The sequence below is a fragment of the Pocillopora verrucosa genome, chromosome 1 (assembly GCF_036669915.1).
Source record: "Pocillopora verrucosa isolate sample1 chromosome 1, ASM3666991v2, whole genome shotgun sequence".
Classification (NCBI taxonomy): Eukaryota; Metazoa; Cnidaria; class Anthozoa; order Scleractinia; family Pocilloporidae; genus Pocillopora; species Pocillopora verrucosa.
The window spans coordinates 10434603-10449881 of record NC_089312.1 but is presented as its reverse complement, the minus strand read 5'-3'; the positions used below and the strand labels follow the sequence as shown (position 1 = coordinate 10449881).

At 37.8% G+C, this 15279-nt stretch overlaps 1 protein-coding gene across 2 annotated transcripts; it reads left to right on the top strand.

Annotated features, from left to right (window-relative positions):
• Positions 1-1250: 1250 nt before the first annotated feature.
• Positions 1251-14159, top strand: LOC131780588 (meiotic recombination protein REC8 homolog). 2 transcript variants are annotated; one of them, XM_066169052.1, is made up of 19 exons: positions 1251-1346; positions 1888-1948; positions 2116-2193; positions 2921-3024; positions 4134-4218; positions 5058-5145; positions 5580-5828; positions 6675-6844; positions 7580-7725; positions 9352-9404; positions 9884-10051; positions 10624-10684; positions 11499-11629; positions 12088-12208; positions 12360-12447; positions 12552-12640; positions 12729-12801; positions 13360-13472; positions 14029-14159. In XM_066169052.1, exons 2-19 carry the CDS (start codon positions 1896-1898, stop codon positions 14115-14117), a joined length of 1959 nt encoding a protein of 652 aa, XP_066025149.1. In that variant the 5' UTR covers positions 1251-1346; positions 1888-1895; the 3' UTR covers positions 14118-14159. The 2 variants fall into 2 exon arrangements, with proteins under 2 accessions (XP_066025149.1, XP_066025155.1); XM_066169058.1 differs by lacking the exons at positions 1888-1948; positions 2116-2193 and having other exon boundaries at positions 1271-1346.
• The last annotated feature ends 1120 nt before the right edge of the window (positions 14160-15279 follow it).

Here is a 15279-nt window from a genome sequence, read left to right as displayed (position 1 = left end):
AAAAATAAGAATTTCTCAAACCAGAGTTTGTGCCATTTTTGATGATTGGGGCCGTCAAAAATGGGTCTTTGAGGGTGAAGCGATTTTCACTCGGATAAAAATTTATTTTGCAAAATTTTGAAAAACTAAGGTGGTTTCGACTACTTTAAGACTAAGACAGATTCATGGGCAAAGTTTGAAGGAAATCAATTTTTCGAACCGAAATGGGTCGGATCACATCTACAGACAATTAGTATAGAAAGAAAAAATACAGAGATAAAAATTAATATTACGACGACGCGCTGTATTAATTAACGTTAAGCATAAATCTGACAAAGGTAAGAAAAGAATCCAGAGTTTTAGTTTTGCTTCTCAAATATCTTAACGTCCTTTTCACGCGACGTTTTGCAAAACACCGCATTGTAGATGATGGGAACCAAAAAGAGGCGAGTTAGACACAAACCTGACACTCTACCGAAACTGGAAAGAGAGATTGAGCGAACTGTAGGAAAAGTGGCGTAAATAAGCTTTCTCAAAATAGGCGTTTAAAACTGTGTTATAGATATTAAACTGGCTCAAAACAAAAACAATTACGTTACGGAGGAGGTACTCAACTGCTCTTCCTGCCGCTGAAACTTATATTCCTTTTTAATTTAGACTATCTTAAGGCTAAGACAATTACGTTACATTTACGTTGCGGAGGATGTACTCACCTGCTCTTCCTGCTCTTCCTCCCGTTGAAACTTATATTCCTTTTTGATTTAAACTATCTTAAGGCTAAGACAATTTCCTGAAGCACTGCAATCTGCTCTCTGTGGAAACTTTCCTTTGTGACGTAAGGTAAAAGAATAATTTGCGCGCGACATGCATGGTAACGAGGCTCAACATATGAGATTCTCTGTATTGGTCAATGGTCTACTTGCGGTCGCTTTCGAGTTTCCATTCGAATTTTCAATCGCTTAGGTCAAGCTTCTGAGGATATCAACTATTTTAAAATGAGCTATATAAATTCTAAACGTGAACTAAAACACGGGACACCTGAAAAGCAATGTAACGAAGAAACTTGTTTAACTTCTGACAAAATAAAGATAACGGAGAGGTGGATGAAGTATTTGTGGCTGGGTTTGTTCTTACTTCGACAAATTCCCTCTCTTCCGCAGCAACAGTTCATCCACTTCCTTCGCGAAATGTACGTGCGATTGCTATTATATCAAGTGTTCTGATTGGTCAAATTAGAGATGAATGAACGGCACAGTTTCGTAGTGCGTGGCGTCGAATTACCGATCAAACACGATAACTTTGTGAACAATCGGGTTTGGTTAAAACAGGAGATCGTTTTTAGCACAAAACAGCTTGAGATGAGAGAGGTAAGTATCCAACAGTATCAAATACAACAAAGATGTGCCGACTTCTACGTCTTATCGGTGAAGATGCTAAATAATTTCCTGATCTGATTGAACCATGTTCTGCGATTGCTTGTTCCGTTTTAATTTCTCGTCGTTTCGATGTAAATTTTGTCTATTTTATTAGTATTTGGGTGTCCAAAACAAGATTTTTTTTTTAAACTTTTTGTTTGGGGGAATAGCACTAAACCATAGCCTGGTATAAACGAGATGGAAAATCGCAAAAGCAAAGTAAATGGAGTTGTGTTGATCCGCTTTACCTTTGACTCGCCGTCCAAGTATACCACATAAAACTGTTCTGTAAGTGCTTAACATTTTGTTGAAATAACACTCACTTGAACTACTTTCAATGACCCCTCATCGCTAAAGCTTGAAGTGATTTAAGCCTATGTAGACCCGAAAAAGATGTCGTGTCTTGTTATATGAACAATATTTACAGACATCTTTTGGAAAGTACTTGAAACCCTACAATTGACGCTCTCGATTATCTTGACTTTGTCTTCAGGACAAACGATGTTCTATTCAGTTGATATTTTAACGCGTAAAGGAAAACTTGGATTGATTTGGTAAGGTTATTTTTTTTTACTGTAATACGATGTCTTTGCATTGAAACGAAAATAGTTCTTTGATGAAGTATTGAAAACGTTTCAAAGTTGCAGCTTTTAAGAATAAACAATATTGAATTAAAACTAAGCCGGTTCCAGAATGAAATTTTTCTTTTCTTTCATGAAAGGTTGGCTGCTACTTATGGCGAATCTAAAAAAGGAATGGCTAATCGAGAGTTTCGAAGAGTCAATATAACAAGAGCTTGGTACGTCCTCAGTGTCCGCTTGTTCAGTTAAACTTGTTATTCATACTAGTTTGTTTGGAATAAAAACTAATTTGATTATATCCATGAGCTTCTTTCTATAATATATGAATGCTAAACAACAATTTTCCCAATCATAAGACAAATGAAACATAAGAATCAGGTCTTGGGTAATTTTCATACTAATCACAGCATAGTGGGTAGTACATTAAGACATGGGTATATACAATTCACCCCTTACACTTCATTATCAGTATTTATATTCTCCTTACTGTTCTCAATACATTTCCATAAGTGTGGACAAGGAGAATTTGTTTATTAATCAAGAGCTTGTTCAGTTGTTGATCATTTCCTTTATTCTCACAACCTTAATTTGTGACACTGGGGTCATATTGTAAGGAGAAATTAGATGCCAGTCACTCTTAGGGGTTAAAGGGTTAATTTGCAATCTAGGGCTTTCACTTACAGACAAAATTTACCACAGAAGAACTTCTGCATGTGCTAGTTGCCAGGAATTGTAAAACCATCCTTTTTTACCACTAACAGTGTTGGCCTGTTGATTGGTACTTTGCTAAATTTGTATCTACATTAATGCCGCCCCAAAATTAATCTCCTTGCTAAGGTCAACCTGAAAATTGAAAAAAAAAGTTTTGTAATGATTTGAAATTATTTTGTAGATGTCCAAACCCTTCTTGCTCAATGTTATTCACTTATTTATTTTTTTCTCTAGTCACGATATTATGAGTCCTGTGGTTCCATTTGCTCTTCGATTGTCATCTCATTTGATGATTGGGGTAGTGCGCATCTATAGAGAACAGACCAAAGTTGTCTGGAGTAAGTATATGTGTTTACATTTTTTTTTACACACTAAATCCTGATCCTGTTTTATGTACAAATTTTACAAAATTCATGATTCAGGTATAAATATCTTAAACAGCATTTCAGGCATCACAATTTTAAAAGAGACTCCTTCAAATCATTTTTCTTCTATGTTAGGTTTCTGGGAAATCTTCAGGTTTTACCAAATTGAGAGGAAACATTTCACAGGTCAATGTACTTTAGGAGGCCAGTTACACCTCACGCTGGTTCATGAATTCATGAACCATGCTTACCTTTCTGTAAAAGTCACACTTCACATATTCATTTTCACCTCTCAACCATTCAATTCCAGCCCTACACCATTCTCCCCACCTCAAAAAAACTTGATCACAGTCAAAGATTATGCTTATGTGATTGGTAACTACTATATAAAGCCATTACAGTTTATTTAAACAAAGGAAAGGATTCCCATGAAATAGAGATCAACGTCAGAAGACTAGAAACTAGAAAAGATGCTTTTTTCGTCTTGTCACAAGCATAGGACAAGACAAAAAAAGACATTTTTTTCTATTTCTTTACCGAGCTCAAAACTTACCAACAATGTGAATTTTTGTTCTTGTTTTATATCATCAACTTTGAGAAATTTTGTGAAAACTATTCTCGTGCAAAAATGTTTATTCCAACTGACCTTTTTTTACTCAACATTTCACATTTCCCTACCAGCTGATTTTCTTTGGAAAGCATGCTTATATCCCAAGGAAGCTATTATACCCTGGAAGATCAACCAATCATGAAATTTCAGGTGCTATATGAAATGCTAGGTGATTCCCAAATTCTCCTTATGTTAAGTTTATATTCCTTTTAAACTAGTAACACTTGAAACCCCACCCGCCTTACCCCACAGCCATCTGAGTTGCTATGATCAGGGTCTTTAGGATTGATATAGATATTTTCTGATACTACACAATCTTAATAAAAGAAAATTAATAGCTCCAAGAGAAAATTAAATTATAAGTGCATCAAACATCTCAAATTAGAGGGTATATGAAGGACAAATTTCATCAGAACACTTTTGGGAACTTTTCATGATTCAGGATAATCTCGTGTGATTATTATTTTTTCAGCTGAAGTGGCACAGATGTGGAAGACGTTAAGGAATGCCTTGGTTTTGAGAACCAGTGAAATTGATATGATTAATCCAATGTTAAGGTAACAGATGAACTACTTAGCAAACTCAGCAAAATTTGAAATTTATTCACGGTACTACTGTATTTTCTGGCTGATCACCCATGGGTAATCTGTTAATTTACCACAAGTAGTCATTGGTGCGGGTTATAGGAAGGTGCTGGTAATACGATGATTTTTAAAGCTTCTGGTATAGTTCTAAAACTCTAAGCAGGAAAAAAACAGAGATGATAAATCTACTTAAGATAGTCTTCAAAAGACCTGTGTAACAACTAAGTTTTAAAATTATTTTTTCGCGTAAATTGCTCATTATAATAAGAGACTTTAATGCTCTCGATGAAAGCTGATGCAAATTGAAGACATACAAAACTCGATAACAAAGCTTCTATCTTGTTTGTACTCTTACTTTCTCAGACAGTAGTAGTGCCCAGCTAGTATCTGGAAGGAAAGGGTTTGAATCCTGTCAAAGCCTGAATTGTTTTAAACTTCTTGCTTGATTGGAATTTCATTTGCAGGTCAAATGAGATTTATTTCAGTTAAAATTATACATGTTGCATTACACCCCAAATACTCTCAATTGTGCCCTATAAATATTAAGTGGAGCTTTTTAGGAGAGGAAAAATGTGAAAAATGAAACTAAACATAAAATTCCTTACCTGGTTTTCTTGTTGTCTCTAACTACATTGCTGATTTCTCTAAAATATGTTCTAACAGACTTTCCAGTTCTGTTATTGCAATTATAACTGGTCTCATTTGCAACAATTAAGTGACACTAGATTAGGGTTGAAGCAGAAGTATATGTTATAAAATCCTCTCCAAAATTAATGGAAAAAAAACATACTGTATGTATGATCTATCACCAGGGAGGAGGTTATCACAGACGATTTGGATTTCACAAGTGAATCATTCCGCGTGGATCTTGACGTACATTCTGTAGCACTGATAGGATTGGTAAGCACTACTTGACTCTGTAAGCCCTCGGAGTGACTGGCATGTAATTCCTCCCTAAATCATCACCCCTGAATCAAACATTCAGGTCAGGAGATTAAATGAAATGATCATCAGCTAAAGAAGCTCATGATCATGTTTTTTGTTATGCAAATTCTTCTTGTCAGCACCTCAGGGATTGTAAAGAGAGCATTTTGGAGAATATGCATACCGATCTTGGTGTATAACCAACATCTTGAATATAAGAGAAATCGGAAAGAATTTCTAGAGTTGCTTCAAACTTGTTTCTTATTAAAGACAAACTGAGCCTCCTTGCAGAGTCTATATTTGTACACAATCACCAATTTTTCGAGGACAAATCCGTTCTTAAACCCAAGCGGTTATAAGTGTAATCTAGTCATTTGTGCCACGTTCTATTGTAAATGTACTTTTCACAGGAAGGTTACTTTGTTGTAAATGGAGACGGACATCTAATGCCTTCAGTATCACCTCCCTTACCAGTGGGACGCTTCAGTCCTCCTAGTATACCCGGAACTCCGATGCAATACGGAAGCCCTGTGTGGCGCCCAGAGTGGAGGCCTCCATCGGGATCAGATAATGAACGAAGCCCGATTGAAGCCAGGGAAGGCAACATTAAAATAGCGGAGGTTGACCATATTCGGATGCGGATAGACGAACCGATTAAAGTAAGTATATTATTCTTCAGGCTTTTGAATAAATTATTTTATTTTGCTTACCTTTCAAAGACAAAAATTGTCTGAATTGTGGTTTATCGTCTGATGGTATGTCTAACTTTCTCAAACATAACATTCAGAGATAGATATAAGAAAAATTACAAGTTCCACACAGTCATACAGTGTGGTCTTGATGGAGTTAATTGTTAGCCAAAAAACGGCAAAAGAAGTTAACCTTTCGGCGTGATAATTGTCAAATTCTAATCGTGAGTCATATAATAAGTTAACCGTAAATATTTTTCTTTTAACCATAACGGAAATAAGTAAACGTTTTTTTGTAAAATGGGCAAAATTTTAACAGTTGGCCAGGAAAGCCATCACCCCATTGACAAAACAACAACAACAACATTTATTTAAACACGATTAAAGAAATTTTAAAAAATTACAGCGGAGCTGATGTGGTCATGTATTTAAAAGTCAAAACATTCACACAACGTTCCGTTGTAAGCACGTGGAGCAGTGCCATATATGGGACGATAAAACACGTGCTGCATACAGGTTTGCGTAGTTATGTATAAATAAACGAAATCCCTTATAAACGTCAATCAAATTGAGAATAAGTTAGCAGCTTCATAATAGGAACAGGTAAAATTTTATAAAAACAGTCGTGTGCTAACATAAGTAATCTATATTCGTATAAACCTTTAACAGTGGGCCACTTGCTTTGGGCTAAGACTTAATCGCTGGGTGTGACACCCTCATATAGGCCATGCACCTGTAACGCCAGCTAGCTCGAGTATACGTGCAACTTTATGTACAGTGTATGGCACAAAGTTTTCCTACATTTCATTGAAACAGATTCCAGACGAAATCGACATAACAGGAGAAGCATCTTTGCCAGACATTTACACTTCGGAGGCACCCCTGTCGAAGCAAACTCCTAAAGAACGTGAAAAGAAGAGCGAAAGAAAAGAGCGTTCCCTGCAGTCGAAAGATGAACAGTTGAAAGATCAGCTACCAAGGGAGAAGTAAGTGACCAACAGTGGGTAGTTTCTCCATGCATCTTTTCCTATGTCATGGTTGTTTTATCTGATTTTCTTCCTTTTTTTGCCAATTTAATCATAATGGAGTTTAAACGGCGGACTCCTCCTAAGAGGATGAAATGTTGAAACCGTGATAAAGGATCTCTTGCAGTCCAAAGGTGAATAGCAACTGGTCTTTTATAGTACCCACGGGGAACCAGGTACTCTTATGGTTACTGCACTAGACTCCAAATCGAAAGGCCACACCTAAGCCTTTGAAAAGACTGTGGTACGGTACTTTTATACTTTTATATAGAAATAGACATGGACATGGGTGACTTGTCAGGGAACTTTCCAGGGTAAAAAAATGCAGCTCACCAGCGCTGAGGGGAGAGACAGTATAGCTTTATACGGAAAACTCTCTTTCTTTAGTGACCCTGACGTCAGTTTACAAACGAATTTAAAGATCGAGTTGATCGAGCAAAGTTCGGGTTTTCAAGTGGCCTTAGAACGCATGAACTACGTGAAGTGTGCCTTGTTTTTTCAAAACAACAATGAGATGCAGGTCCATTCCATATTTAATGCCGTTGCATGACTTAATAATCAACATATGAGTACAACAAGTAGTTAGATTTCATTCGAGAAGAGTTTGAACAACAATATGCGACCACAAAATATTATTCATTAATTATTTAACCTTGTTACTGATAAGTGTTTTACTCTTTGTTTCTCTTCTATCAGATCTACAACACCCCCTCCCCTCTCCCCTCCCCGCTCCCCTCCCCACTCCCCTGCCCTTACAGGGGATCTGTTAGATGATGAACCGTCTGCAACCGAGGTGCTTATTGTTAATCAAGAGACAGGAAAATTAGTACCAAGACTTGAAGGTAAGTATAGTGCTTTTCATCAACAAAATGGTTTTCTGGAATAGACAAGAAGCTGAGGCTCAATTGTGAATATGGAGGTACTAAGTCAAAATTGACATTAATGACTGCGATCATAGCGGAGCTCGCAGAGCGTAGCTCCATTAGTATACAAAATAGTAGTAACCCATCAAGCCGAAAAAATTTGGATGTACTACCGTACGACCGACCGTACAAGGTGCTACTTTTAGCATGCGCGGCCAACTGTACCACGGGCACTATCTTATAATCAGTCCTTTACGTGGACACGGAGAAGTTGCGAATAAATTAATATTACCACGCACTTTATCCATAGTAGGGGCTTTAGTTTTGTTGAAGAGACGTGTGGGGAAAAAAAAGCGAGCTCTGCTTTTAGGCTTGCCTAAATCTATATATTATTAAAGTCATATATGTGAGCTGCGGTTTAAGAAATGATTAGGAAAGCTATGTTCACAGTGATGAACACTACTTAAGCAGTAGCACAAAATAATGCCTGAAAAAATTCAGGCCGGTGTGGGTTCACACTAATGGTTTTCATATATATTCACAGTCATTGATTCATCACTTCATTGGTTTATTACGAACCAACATAAAAACTAGCTCCCAGTTGGCTTATTAGCTCAGTTGGTAGAACTGGGGTTCAAATCCTGTACGAGTCTGATTTTTTTTTCCAGGCTTTTTTTCACAACTTCTTTAGTAGTGTTCATTGACATAGTTAATCGATTTGGAAAGCGTCCAGAACGATGTTAGACCTTTCCAGCAGTGAAGGCTCTTAGTGTCATTTTCCAAGAACAGTGTTCTTATAAGTAGACTGTAAATTCCAGGAAAAAATATTCTTTGGTGCTTAACTTGTTTTCCGTTTCATTTCTGTTTATTTTTTGAGACCTTACGAAATTGGTTTTCAAATGTGCCTTGGAATTTTGAAAAAACTTTGAAGAGAATTTTCCTTTGTGTTACTTTTTGTTTTCCTCGAAAGTTTACCAATGAGTCTCAAGTTCAAGTAAACGAACTTGGTTTGTTGGTTTGCGGCAAAACATCAGAAGAGGCTGTTAATCCTTTAACTCGTAAGATCTGTGCCAAGTTGTTCAAAGCTAGGGTTAGCGTGAAATCTGACCTCAAATTTGAGAGCTTTAAAGGCATATTCAGTATATTTATTTTTGCCTACAATTTGATGCCTGAATGTTCTAAAAAGAATTGAAGAAGGGAAGAAAGTAACCCAGATTAAAACTTAACCCCGGGTTAGCGCTAATCGGCCTTCGAACAACTGGGCGCTGATCGTTAATTCTCCACTCTAGCTGCTGCACATTTCGTTGTAAATCAGTTACGAAAAATTGGTGTTAAATCAAGATAAATTCCTAGCAGATAAGTTTGAGTATTCTTCATACCTTTTTGCTGGATAATGTATGGGTATTTTAGGGAGAAGTTAAGTGTTAATCACTTGTGGGAGTAAATGGGTGAAGGAGGGAATGATCATCATTTGTTGAGACTGTGATGGTTTCAATTATAAGCAGCTGATTATGTGTTGTTGATCACACCAAGGTAATTAACACATTACAAAAGTTATCTCACCTCACGACAAGAGCCTCATGAGAATTCCTTTTTTCTCAACAGCATCTGAAGCTGGGCTGGAGCTGGTTCCCACGACTATACTAGAGCCTGACAAGGTACGCGTCATTGCAATGATGTAGAAGTTTTCTACTGGAATATCATGGGTTTCCCATTTCTCTCAACAGTGGACGAAAAAAAAAACACATCAAATCTTCGATGTACTGAAGATCCCATTGTCATAAAATCTGGTTCGCTAACTCACTAGTTGGAAACTTATGGCGAAAAATGTAATTTTTTTCATCAAACTTGTTAGACAGACATGAGAGATCATGACAGTCACAGTCTTTCAATGAGTTTTGTTGGAAAGAGTTCTTGCTTGTTTTCCTTAGATTGTGAGAACTAGTTAATTTTAGTTGAAGCAGGAAAAATCGGAGGGCTTCGAATATATATGACCTTGACCTACCTGGTTCTGTTGAATAAGTTCTCAGTGTAAACACTGCATTAACACAGAACCTTAAAAATTATGTGTGTTATTAATGGAAATTTAGACTGAGAAACAAGGTCTCAATTCTAACCACGAGGAATTTCTTATCAGGATCTTGTTGCCAGGGGATTAGTTACCCCTGGGGTCCCCATCGAGACTGCGACTCCCTCCCCACCCAGGAAGAGAAGGCGACTGGTTGTGGACCGAAGCACACAGATTGACCAAGATGTGATCAGGCATAATGTGGAAACAGGTGGAAGAGAAACCTTGTGTGCACGAGTAAGGAATAATCTTTATTGGTTTAATGAACAATTAGTTCATTGTCTATCGGCAAAGTTTTGGTTGCTTAATACCCTTTTTTAAACAAGAACTCTTTACTAGTCCTGGCATGGTAGCCCATCCTTTTACAATTTTTCTACAATCACCAATAGTCTAGCTCCTAATACCAGTGGCCTGAAGGGGGGCAGAGCTTTCGAAATTTTTTCAGCCCCTGAAATTTTAGGCTAAAACTTTAAAGAGCTCAAGTTGCCTCCTTTCCCTTCCCCCCCCCCTCCCTCCTTTGTCCTTTGCCCCTTTGCCTTCCTCTCCTCGCCGTCTTCACGTGAATTTTGTGTCCGCCAGCCGGGTAATGCAAACGTTTTTATTTCGCTTAACACTTGCAGCAATTAAATCCTGTGTCCTTTCTGACTCAATAAATCAGGGGCGTAGCTAAGGGTATTGACATAGCATGTTACTGCTGTTGTGTTAAAGATCTGAATAGTTCCAACAGCCCCACCGGGAGGGACAGGGTATTACAACCTTCCAGAATATACAGTTTTAATAATTTGAGCTATTCACTTATCTTATTTCAGGAACTTGTGGAGCATCCATTGGTTTCTGCAAAGGATCTATTCATGGCACCGGCTACAGAAGGTCAGTTGATGAGCTAAAACTCGAATAGCGACAACAGGTTTTCAATAGGCTTAAACTTTAGCCGTAAAACGGACAAAAAATTTAGGTGTTAGGCGTGAAAATTGACGAATTGTAACTGTGAGTAATAAAAAAAAAAATGAAATGTAAAAATTTCCTATCTTGTGTGTCATTTTGGTTACACCGTTTGCCGTAAAATTGCCAAAATTTCAACTCTTAGCCACACTGTCATAACCAAGTGAGACCCTCTGATAGTTGTATTCGTAATACAACTACATCTCTCTTCTCCTTTCTCTCTAACTGTGCTAAGGGCATGAGAAATGTTTGACGTGTATTCGTAGAAACACTTATCCTACGAAACGCAACGATTGATAGTTTCTTAAAGTGAACATTTTGTTTAAATTGTGAGCCAGGCCCAGTGACTTGACACAGTGTCAGTAAGGAGGAAGTCCTGGGGGGGAGGGGGGGGGGAAGAAGAGGAGGGAGGGAGAATAAGGGGTTAACCCTAAGCAATATGTGATTAAATGGCACCATGTTAGGTGAGGGAGTTAATAGTGCCCTCCTGGTCGCTTCATACCTTTTTTCGCTTCACACCATAGACTGGAATAAGCACCAGCAGTAACGTTGGTTAAGTTTTCAATTCTGCTTGCCGTGCTTATTTATCTCACAGCGGCGTGATAATGTCCGCGCTTGATTCCGGATAGTTAAGTCCGAATTCGATGGAGGAATATTCCGCGTGGGTGCGTGGCAATGCCCTTACTCGCTTAGTGCAATAGAAGCCGGGGAAATGTGCTTGTTTTTCGGTTTTAACTTTCAGCCATGATGGGTGAACCCTTTATTGACTTATGGAGAAGGAATGCTGCCACTAACCCTGAAGAGTATCGTTCAAGCGAGTCTGATGTCTCGGAGTGGGACAGCCTGCTGCCTTCCGTTGCTGAAAGCTTTCAGGTAGGTGCCTGAACTGATAAAGGTGATAACGAGCGTCAAAAATTATTAATTGTTTTATATCAAAAACTAAAGCGCATCCCTTACTCGTTTGGTGTTTGATAAAAAGATCCAATGCATTTTTTAACAATTTTTATCACTTTGTGGAGTTGAAGGGCTTTTTAGGAAATAGCAGAGTTTGTTATGAACGCAAAAATCTTCAGTCCTTCTTTCTTTTTTTTTTCTTTCTTTCTTTCTTTTTTTCCTGTTTTGTTTTGTTTTGTTGTTTTTTTTTCGTTTTGTCCTCGTTCACTATGCGTTTTAATTTCAAGCGATTCAGTTATTTAAGAATATTATCCCTCCAACGAATTGTAAGGCTTTATTGGGCAAATACAGAGTTCTTCATGAAGCTACAGGTTTTGTTTGTGTATTTGTGTTCCACTTCACGTTGCACTCAAAGTGTATCGATTTTTCTGCGTTAGGTTCCAAGAGACATGGAAACCCCAGCTGAAAAAGAGATCCTCAGAGATGATCCCAATGCTGAACAATCTGGATTGCTTGAGCGCTCTGAAGCTAGCACCATTGGGTTTACCCCAGATACAGGTAAAATATCACAAAACAAACTTTGTCAGAGACTTCCTATGGTTATCTTCCTTTCCTTTGCATAAAGTCGATTAAATGTCGATTACGCGCTTTCTGACGCGTTCAAATAGACGGAAGTTTTAACTTTTAATTTTTTTTTTAAATGCTTTAGATGGCAAAGTAAAAGTCGGGGAATTTCCAATTAGTGCCGATCAAGACATGGAGCCACCAGAAATGGAACCAACTGCACCACTGCGAAGGTACAATCCAGTAGGCTTCATCTTTAAATGACGGAAAATGTTACTTTTCAGCAAGAAAATTACCTACTACTATTGCCATTTTTATTCACTTTCCGTGTTTTCAGGCCGTCTTCTTTACTTCGCTCTTCCATGACTGGACTGTTGTCCCCTATTCACGAACCTTCCGATTTCGATGAATACATGGAAGATATCGGTAAGAACAAGAACATGCTTTGTTCAATTATTTTCACTATTTAGAAAATAATTTCATCGTAGTGCTTTCAATTGATATTAACGAGCAGGAGATCTTCCAACTCTTATGGAGCAATCTGAAGTCACGCAGTCCCTCGAGGAGCAGACGAGTGATACTTGGAGGTATGTTGAACATATTGAAAGTATGGAGCAGCAATGCTTATTCAACATAGTGATCAAACGAAAGGCATGTGCATTCCAATCAATTTTGGTCAGCCGCGCGCCAGTGTCCCACGAAAAAGTGTATAAGGTAACTTTTAAGGAAAAACTGTTGTTATGCAAAATTTACGAAAACACATTGAAATGTTTTTTTTTAATCTGCAAGAGTCGAGAAAACTGCTTTTCCACAAGATTGATTATATGCTTCGCTTCTCCCTTTCCGCGTGAAGGTAAAAGCCATTGAGAATGGTACCATCCCAAATGATCTCGTGATATGCCGACGGCTGCCCGATTGTTAGTCGTCGGGTCTGTCGGTAGTGACGGTGAAATGTTAACAGACTTGATTCGTCACACCTTTTTAGTTTTACCATTTTCCTACATTCGAAGGGGGAAAGAATAGAGTCAAAACTCAACAAAATCGACCAGTTTGTTGCCTGTTATTCGAAAAAATTGTTCACTGTTGCAGATGTATTTAGTCTTTTTCTAGTACGTTGTATGATCATTTTTTTTCCCTTCTTGTAGGATGGTAAACGGAGCCATGCGACTCAGCGACGGGCAAGTTGTGTTCAGGAATTTATGTCCTCCACAATTAACAGAGCGAAAAAGTGCAGCTAAAGTTTTCTACCATCTACTCGGTTAGTCAATAATGATCGGAATCTAAGCTTACAGCTTTATTTTCTTAAGAGGTCTCCCTAGAGTTCAATCGTTAGTTGACGGTCAATTGGTGTAAACGCATCACGTGACCGAATATGTTTAAGTTCAAAGTGGGTACGTCTGGTGATATTCTTCACCAGATATCCTAACATTTACACTTGTGTCTGATGCGATAAAATTCTCTTTGTGAATTGGTAAACGTGTTATTCCACGCTTTGCAAAAAATATATAAAAGCTGTTCTAATACATTAGCCTTCATTATCGTAAAGTGTTTTTCATTGGATGGTGTCTGTTTCTCGAAACTCCTAGTTTTCCTCTTCGTTCTTGAAAAGTTGTTCGCTTCTCAGAACAATTAGTGTCCCAAGACGAATATCTGAGCATACATTCACACCAAATGGAGGCTATTTTTGAACTGTTGCAACGGCGCTTGGCTGCAAGCATATTGGACATTAGCCTGGGAAGCACTGTTACTTCATAACTAGCAAGCTGACTGATTCGTTACTTTCCTTTGTTGACTTTGTTTCCGTCACTTTACAGCATTACACAAGAATGGAATATTTGAACTAAAACAGAGGGATCCATACCAGATGACGAATATCTACATTCAAAAGGGTACAAATTATTGAACGATCCAAGCTAGGCTGGCATTTGTTTTTTACAACCAGATGGAGAATATTTTAATTTCGTTGTTTAATTTCATAACTTTTAGTTTTAATATATTTTTAAACTTTGATATAACAACACAAGACTAACTTCATCAGCTTTAAACTTTCACAACGGTAAATCAAAGTTGTGTGGCTTCATTACTTCTCTGTTTTATCGTTTAAAGAGTCCAATTCCTCAAAAGTTGGTTTCGATATCATCCTCTCGATCACGTTAGTTCAGGAGATATTACGAACGATCTGAGCTATGGCATGGAAACCGGTCTTACACATAAACTCGTTTGGCCGTGCTTCCTACATTCGAACAGTTTTCATTTGAATATCAAAGTAATTCGAAAACAAATTGGCTTTGCTTTACTACGCTGTGATTGGTCCAGAAAACTCGCACCTCTCTCAACCAATCAAATGCAAGATTAAAAGCACTTGGTCACCTGCGTTTTCCCGCGCTGTAGGTAACCTTGGTTTGAGTTTTACGACGCTCATTCGAAAAGCGCTCTAACGTCCCAATCGCTTGAGAATTACTGGGACAATTGGGAAGATCTAAGAGATTATATTGTAGCTTGGTGCCAGATCACAAACCCTTTTTTTGTCTCAGAAAACAAACCATGTCGAATATTAACACCGCCAAATGTCCATTTGCTCTTGAAAATCAGTAAGGAAAATATTTGCCAACTCCTTAATGCAACTGAAAAACGAGAAAGATTGGACTTTGTCTTTTGACTGAAATTTCTGGTAAGAGGTGTAGATAATTTCTAATAAAATTGCCGTAATGGAATATCTGTAAAAAAATGTAATCAGTTCTCCGGCTGGTAGTTAATGGAAGTTTGTGTGTCCAAAAACTTGATTAACGAAAACAAGACGATAAACCTTTTGAAGCTTGGTAATCTCTGAAAAAGTCTGGTGGGGCGAAACACGTCGTCCGAACTTGCCAGAGCCAATGTTTAGCTAAGGGATCAAAAAATTTTTCTTTGGGCAGTTTTGGCCTAATGAAGTTGGTGCATTCATAAACAAGGCGAAAAGACAAACAAACAAACAAACAAACAAACAAACAAACATTGAGAAACAGTTGGCCACTGTTATATGTAATCTTGGACATTTTATTTGTAAGGTAACCTCAGAGTATCAA